The 7678-nt window shown below is 67.7% G+C and overlaps 1 protein-coding gene across 2 annotated transcripts; it reads left to right on the top strand.

Moving 5' to 3' along the window:
* The first annotated feature begins 1803 nt into the window (after window positions 1–1803).
* RUNDC3A (RUN domain containing 3A) lies at window positions 1804–7019 on the top strand. 2 transcript variants are annotated; one of them, XM_054801258.1, is made up of 11 exons: window positions 1804–2015; window positions 3605–3720; window positions 3921–4054; window positions 4525–4610; window positions 4740–4829; window positions 4939–5019; window positions 5160–5325; window positions 5556–5713; window positions 5928–6065; window positions 6237–6343; window positions 6584–7019. In XM_054801258.1, the coding sequence occupies exons 1-11, from the start codon at window positions 1909–1911 to the stop codon at window positions 6724–6726; spliced, it is 1326 nt and encodes a 441-aa protein (XP_054657233.1). In that variant the 5' UTR covers window positions 1804–1908; the 3' UTR covers window positions 6727–7019. The 2 variants fall into 2 exon arrangements, with proteins under 2 accessions (XP_054657233.1, XP_054657234.1); XM_054801259.1 differs by lacking the exon at window positions 6237–6343.
* The last annotated feature ends 659 nt before the right edge of the window (window positions 7020–7678 follow it).

Below are 7678 nucleotides of genomic sequence, written 5' to 3'. Positions count from 1 at the left end.
TCTTGCGTCGTGGAGGCTGCGCCCTGCCTGCTGCCTGCCTGCTGCCTGCCTGCTGCCTGCCTGCATCCCACAGCCCTCCCCAGCCGCTCGCCCTGTCCCGGCTCTGCCATGCCGCGCTCCCGGTGCCCCCCACTATCTTGTTTACGAGGCTCCGGGTTTCCCTGCGGGGAATCCCCGGGAACCCTCCGGCTGTCCCTGCACAGGGGGCTGGGGATTTTCTCTTTTTTTTTTTTTTTAAAAAAAAGGGGGTTCCTGGGGAGGTTCCCCCGGAGAGGAGGCGGGAGGGGACGGGGGACGTGGCCGGGGCTTCTGTCTGTCCCCTGGGATCCCCATCCCTGGGGTGCCTGCAGAGAGGTGGTGGCACGGGCACGGCTGCTTCAGTGCGGGGCAAGGGGGGGGAGTGTGTGCACGTGTGAGTGCACATCTGTGTGTACGTTTGTGTGTGCATGCATGTGTGCAAGCACGCGTGTGTATGTGCAAGTGAGTGCATGCATGTACAGGCACATGTGTGTGCATGCGTGGATGTGCACGCTCAAGTGTGCATGCGTGTGCATGTATGTAAATATGTATGCACACACATATATGCACATGTGTGCATGCACGTGCATGTTTCTACATGTACAACTTCCCCGAAGGGCTCCCAACCCCCAAATCCCGGGGTGCAGGGAAGGGGAGAAGGGTGAGCTGGGCAAGCTTTGCACACACACGTGCACACACGCGCGCACACACCAGCCACCCCAGTGCTTGGGGACAAGCATTGCTCGTGCCCCAGCCGTGGGGTGAGGACGGTGCCGCTCCCCCTGCGCCAGCCCCGGCTGGGGTGACCGTCCAGGCTGGGGGCCGCGGGCTGCCGGCCCGTCCCACACTTTGGGGACCCGGTGGCACCCACGGCGGGGCTGTGGGGCCGGGAGGTGAGATAGCTGTGGGCTGGGTGCTTCGATAACAGCCCCCCGCGTTATCTGGGTGCTGCCAAGGGCTCCCCTCCCTGCAGCAGCCCTGGGGATTTTGGGGGTCCCTTCCCCCCAGGGTGTCCCGCTGCCCCCCCCGCTGGGCGCTGTGGGCTGAGAGTCCTTTGCAGGGGCAGGGGAGGGCGTGGGGCACCCTGGGGGGCACAGAGAGGGGGGACGTGTCCCCATGGGTTGTGGCCGGGAGATTTGCCTCTGTGCTCAGGGTGACTCTGATTTATCTGGGTGCTGCGGGGGGGATGTGGGTGCCCACGGTATTCACCCCTCCCCTATTTCCTTGTCACATCAGTGGGGAAACTGAGGCACGGCACAAAAGCGGGGCGCTGGCAGCTTTGCAGGGCTCCCCCTCCCCAGTACAGCCAGCCCCCCGGGAGCTTGCACCCACCCCCCTGCTTAGGGGGGTCCCACGCACCCCACACACTCTGAAATGAGGGGCGATGCTCAGCATCCCCCCAAAGCGGGGGACACAGGGCAGGGAGGGGGGCAGCCAAGCTCAGTCCCGGGGGGCATGAAGGGGCCCCCAATTTCCCCGGGGGCTGCCCAGGGTCCGGCCGGAGCCCGTCATCCACCCGTGGCTCTGCCCACGGGGTCCCCACCGGCGGCACGTCATGGCGAGGGGCTGGGCCCTGCAGGGAGGAGGGCCCCCCCCGGGGACCACTGCCCCCCATCTTCATCCTCCCCTTTATCCCCCCAGTCCCCTCCCTCCCCAGGGAAGAGATTTGGGGGGGCCGGAGGCGGGGAGAGGACCAGGCCCCGCATCCTTTTTTTTTTTTTTTTTGGGGGGGGGGGGCGGCGCACGGCCCGTTGGCGTGGGCATCGGGCGGGGGGGGGGACACGGCAGAGCAAAGCCTGCGCCGTGCGGGGGGCCGTGGCGGTGGCGCGGGGGGGGCCCACGGGAGAAGGGGCATCGCCCGTGGCCGTGGCCCTGCCGGCTCGGCTCTGGATGGAAGCGAGCTGCGTGCAGGCTGCCATGGCTCTGGGGCTCTCCTCCAAGAAAGCCTCCTCCAGAAACATCGTCGTGGAGAGGAAAAACCTCCTCACCGTCTGCAGGTGGGGGCTGGCCTGGCTGGGGGGCACCCCAAAATAGAGGGGGGGTAGGGTAAGCGGGGGGGGAGGGGGAGAGAGAGAGGACCACCGCTGACGGGGATGGAGGAGATGGGCTGGAGGGGGTGGGGAGGAGCGATGGGGGGGTTCATACCACCTCCCCCCCCCGCCCCGGACCCTTCACCGGGGGGGGGAGGCGGGGGGGGGATTTTTTTTGTTGTTGCTGCAGTCGCTTTTTTGGGGCGAAATTCAGTTTCGGAGGGGGGGGAGGAGGATGGGCATGCGGGGAAAGGGGGGGGCGGGGGGCTGCGGGCGGTGGGACCGGGGCGGGGGGGCTGGGGGGGCTCCGGGGGAGTGATGGGGGGGCCGGGGACACAACGACAACATGGAGGCTCCCGGTGCCGGTGATGCCGGGGGCAGCCGGGTCGGGCGGGGAGGGGTGCGGGGGGGGTGGGTCGGGGCAGCGGGGTCCGGGGGGGGGGGGGGCTGAGGCCGGGGACCCCCCCTGCGGGCGGGGGGCCGAGGAAGTGACGTCAGGGCCCCGCTCCGGGCGGCGGGGATGGAGGGATGAAGGCGGAGGGATGGAGGATGAGGGTTGTCATGGCAACGCCCGGCTGGACTGGGGGGAGGGGTGATGGGGGGACAGGGATGGGGTGGTGGGGACACGGGTGGGGCTGGTGGTCTCTGCCTGGCCCCAGCCCCCAAGCGTGGGGATGGGGTGATGCCCCCCCGGCCCCTGGTTAGGGGCTGCTCGTGCTGGGCTGTGACCGGAGCCTGGCCCCAGGCTGCTGGGGGGATGTGGGGGGCACCAAGGCTTGGGGGCACCGTGCCAGGGACCCACAGGTCCCGCTGTGGGGTCCGGGGGACCCCAGGGCTTCTCACCGTGGCACGGGGCACCTCCAGACCCCGCTGTCATGACATGGGGACCGCCTGGATCTCCTCACCATGGCAAGGGGCACCTCCAGGCTACGCTGTCATGACATGGGGACCCCCAGAGCTCCTCAACATGTCACAGGTCACCTTCAGACCCCACTGTCGTGACACAGGGACCCCATCGATCTCCTCGCCATGGCACGGGGCACCTCCAGACCCCTCATCCTGACACCAGGATGTCTCCAGACCGCACTGCCACGATGAGGCACCCTCCACCTGCGGTCACGGGGATTCCCAGTCTCACCCTCGCCCCATGTGGCCGTGACCCACAGACAGGACAACCCCCCCCCCCCCGCCCCCCGCAAACACCTGCCCTGTCCCCCGCTGTCCTGCTGGGCTCAGCAGGTCTCGTGTCTTCGGCATCTCTCTCTGCCGAGCACGAGTGGCCGGGCGGAAGGGGAAGCCATCACCGCCCGCGCACGGCCAGGGAGGAAGGGGGCCTTTGTTTGCCTTTCCTGGCCACTCGCACGGCGGGGGAGCGGCAGCCGCCCTGGTGGGCTCCCCGGGGACGCAGGGCCACAGCCTGTGGCTCAGCCCGCCGCCCTCTTCCCACTGCCGGGCTCGAAAGCCAACATCTGCAAAAGCATTTTGCTCCATTGCTAAATGGATGCAGGATGCTGGGTGCCCATTCCCTCCCACCTGTACGCCCGTCCCCCCTCCAGGTTCTCAGTGAAGACCCTGCTGGAGAAGTACACGTCAGAGCCCATCGACGACTCCTCCGAGGAGTTCGTTAACTTTGCTGCCATCCTCGAGCAGATCCTCAGCCACCGCTTTAAAGGTAACGGTGGCCTGCGGGGACAGGCACCCATGCAGCCCCTGGCGAGTTCCCGTCCCCATCCCTGTGCCGCATGGTGGATGGGGGTACGTGCATGCACGTGCTGGCACCAGGGAGCGTATCCGGGCTCTGGCTTGGGGCTTTCCAGGCCGATGGGGTTCGTGGCACAGCAGCCCCCGGCCGCAGCCCCTCGGTCCCCGCAGGCCCCGTCAGCTGGTTCAGCTCAGATGGGCAGCGCGGGTTTTGGGACTACATCCGCCTGGCCTGCAGCAAGGTCCCCAACAACTGCGTCAGCAGCATCGAGAACATGGAGAACATCAGCACCTCCAGGGCCAAGGTCAGGAAGGTGCCAGCCCCAGCCCTGTCCCTTTCCCTTCTCCATCCCTGTCCCCATCCCCATTCCTGCCCCTGTCTCCGTTCACACCCTGTCCCTGGCACATGGACCCATCCCTTTCCCCATCCTATCTCCGTCCTCATCTTATCTCCATCCCATCCCTGTCCCATCCTCATTCCATCCCCATTCTCATCCCCATCCCACCCCTGCTCCCATCCCTGCTCCCATCTCCTCTCTGCCTCCATCCCCTCCACCCTGCCCTCCTGCAGCCCCATCTCACCCCATAGGACCCCATGGGGTCGTTGGAGCAAAACAGGAGCTGTGGGTCCCTGAGGGGGTATAACAAGGCCAAAAGCAGCTCCTGGGTGGGGACCACCCACCTGCCGGTGCCCAGAGCCCCGGTGGGAGCATGGCGGGGGGCAGCCGATGGTGGCACCGTCCTCAGGGCTGCCCCACGGGGCCGTGCCTTGCAGGGCCGTGCCTGGATCCGCGTGGCGCTGATGGAGAAGCGGATGTCTGAGTACATCTCCACGGCCCTGCGGGACACGCGGACCACCAGGTGAGCAGCCCGTGGCACGGCTGGCCACGGCCACGCCTGTGCCGCCCCGGGAGTGCTAAGGGTGTGTGGGTGCTGCGGTGTGTTTTGGGGTGCCGGTGGCTGCACACACAGCCACATTTTTCCCTGCAGGCGGTTTTACGATGACGGGGCCATCATGCTGCGGGAGGAGTCCATGGTGCTCACGGGGATGCTCATTGGGCTCAGCGCCATCGACTTCAGGTAGGGGTGTGCAGTGTGGTGGGACGCGGGCACGCTGCCCCTGCTGTCCCCCTCTGCCAGCCCCCTGGGACTGCCCTGACCCTCTGCTCCTTCTCCTGCCGCCGCTCAGCTTCTGCCTGAAGGGCGAGGTGATGGACGGTAAAATGCCTGTGGTCATCGACTACACACCCTACCTGAAGTTCACGCAGAGGTGAGAGCCGGGGTGCCCTCCCTGGGGTGGGGATCCCACCACATCTCCCCCGGCATCCTGGTGGGGCTCAGCTGGGGTTCCCCAACACATGCCAGCCCTCTGCCATGGTGCCGTCTCCGCTGAACCCCCGTACCCCCCAGTTATGACTACCTGAGCGAGGAGGAGGAGCGGGGCAGTGTGGAGAGCAGCACGAGCGAGGACAGCTCCCCCGAGCACCCCTACCTGCCCCTGGTCACCGATGAGGACAGCTGGTACAACAAGTGGCGCAAGATGGAGCAGAAATTTCGCATCATTTATGCCCAAAAGGTACCAGGAGCCGGGATGGGGCCATCTGGGTACCAACCCCCCCGGGATGCTCCAGCCTGGAGTATCCCCCCACTGCATCCCCGCTCCTGCAGCCCCATGGTACCTGCAGCCTTTCATCCCACTGCTGTGGTGACCCAGCCCTTGCCTTGTCACCCTGGGTGGCCCTGGGGACATGGGGGGGGGGTGTCTGGTGGGGGCGGCGGGGCGCTGCTGATGGCGGCCTTGCGCAGGGGTACCTGGAGGAGCTGGTGCGGCTGCGGGAGTCACAGCTGAAGGACCTGGAGGCGGAGAACAAGCGGCTGAAGCTGCGCCTGGAGGAGGTGATGGTGCAGAACCAGCTGGAGAAGAGGGAGCTGGAGGGCATCATCCTGGAGCTGCAGGAGCAGCTGTGAGTGGGCACCCGCTGCTGCTGCCAGGCCTGGCCGGGGGGGGGGTGTTGGAGGCTGGAGCCTGGGTGCCCCATGGGCTCTGGGTGGGTGGCCCATATGTCCTGTGGCACGCGGTGGGTCCCCGATGCTCCATACGTCCCATGGGCCGCATTACCCGGCAGGTCCCCGGCACTCCCAGCTGTGCCAGGTGCTGAGCACCCGCCTTTGCCACAGGACGGGGCTGATCCCCTGCGAGAACCCGCAGCTGGCCCAGCTCTCCAAGGAGATGGTGACACCCCTGGTGAACCAGTGGCCCTCGCTGGGGACCCTCAACGGCAACGAGAGCGGCTCGGACAGCAAGCTGTACAGGAGGTAACCCCCTCGGTGGGGGCAGAGCCGCCCCAACCCGTGCCCAGCGCCCTATCCCGCCCCAGGGGGGTCTGGCCCGGGCAGGGTTTGGGGAGAAGGGCTGGCCCTGGCTGGCAGGGCTGTCCTGGCCCTGGGGGCCGTGGCGCGGGGGGGCTCAGCGCCGTCCCTCTGCAGGCACAGCTTCATGAGCACCGACCAGCTCTCGGCCGAGAACAGCCTCAGCTCCGACTCCCAGCGCCTGGGCGAGGGCAAGCGCGAAGGCGAGCCCTGGGGGCCCTTGGGTAAGACCCCCCCACCACTGTAGGGTGCCCCACGGGGCTCAGCATGTCCCCCAACACACATCCAGGCATCTGGACCCCCCAGCAGTCCCCTCCCCGTGCCAGGGATGCTGTCCCAACAGTGCAAGGACACCCAGGTCCCTCCCGGAGAGGTGGTCCCCATCCCCGTCCCCCCGCGGCAGGGCTGGGGTATGAGGCTGCAGCCCCCCCCCGTGACGCCGGCACCTCGCTCTGTGCCCACAGGGAAGGACCCCACGCCCTCCATGCTGGGGCTCTGCGGCTCCCTGGCCTCCCTGCCCAGCTGCAAGTCCCTGGCCAGCCTCAAGTCCAACGAGTGCCTGGTGAGCGACAGCACCGAAGCCAGCCCGACCCGCAGCCCCAGCTGAGACCCCCGGCCCCCTCGCCGCCCCCCGGCCCAGCCCCCCAGCCCAGCATCGCAGCAGAGGACTGACCTCACCCCCCAGGACCGACGAGGGACTCGCCAAACCCACCGGGGAGGCTGGGGACAGGCATCCCCCTCCCCATCTTGACACCCCACCCCAACTGCGCCTCGGACCCCCAGCCTGGTCCCTGGCTGGAGACATGGACACGTTGGGATGGGGGATGCTGGACCAGGAACCACGTGAGCTGGGGACGGGGGGGCAAGCTATGCCGCGGGGGGGGGGGACACGGGGAGCGACCGCTGCTGGGGAGCAAGGGAGGGGGCAGGGGCCAAAGCCGCTCCAGGGGTGAGAGTGCGGGCACAGCCCCCGTGTCCGTCCTGCTCAGCCCACGGGCATCGCTCTTCCCTCGGGCGCCCACCCGGGCTTCGCCTGCCCTCTAGTGCCCAGCGTCCCCCGGCCCCCCTCGCACTGCAGGGGGGCTGGCCTGTCCCTCCCTGCAGGAGCATCCTCACGACAGGCACAGCCCCCCCCTTCCCATCCTCCCCCGGGTTTTGGGTTGTTTTGGGCGATTTTGGTTTTTAATTCAGCCCCATCTGCCTTGTTGGAGCAAAAGGAGTCAATAAACGCAGCAAGTCGAGGTGGCCGCTGTGAGCTCCCCCTCAGCCAGGAGAGGGAAAGGGGGGAAAAAAAGACCCAGTGTGCCCCCACGCACGAGGTCCTGTCCCAGGCACGGATGCTGGGGGTCCAGTGAGCCTCCTCCAGCCCCCCCCCAGGGCAGGGAGAGCACCTTTGGGACACTGCAGGTCACCCAAGGATGGGGCACCCCTGCCCCATCAACAGTGGGTTGCTGCCAGGGGGAGCAGGGAGGTCCCAGGGCTCCTCACCGCCAGAAGCCCAGCAAGGACACGGTGGATGACAGCACGGTGCCCACACAGCAGGGACATGGCTGTCACCC

The sequence above is a fragment of the Grus americana genome, chromosome 22 (genome assembly GCF_028858705.1).
Source record: "Grus americana isolate bGruAme1 chromosome 22, bGruAme1.mat, whole genome shotgun sequence".
Lineage (NCBI taxonomy): Eukaryota > Metazoa > Chordata > Aves > Gruiformes > Gruidae > Grus > Grus americana.
Note: the sequence above shows the minus strand (reverse complement) of the source record. Positions and strands in the feature narration are given on the sequence as shown.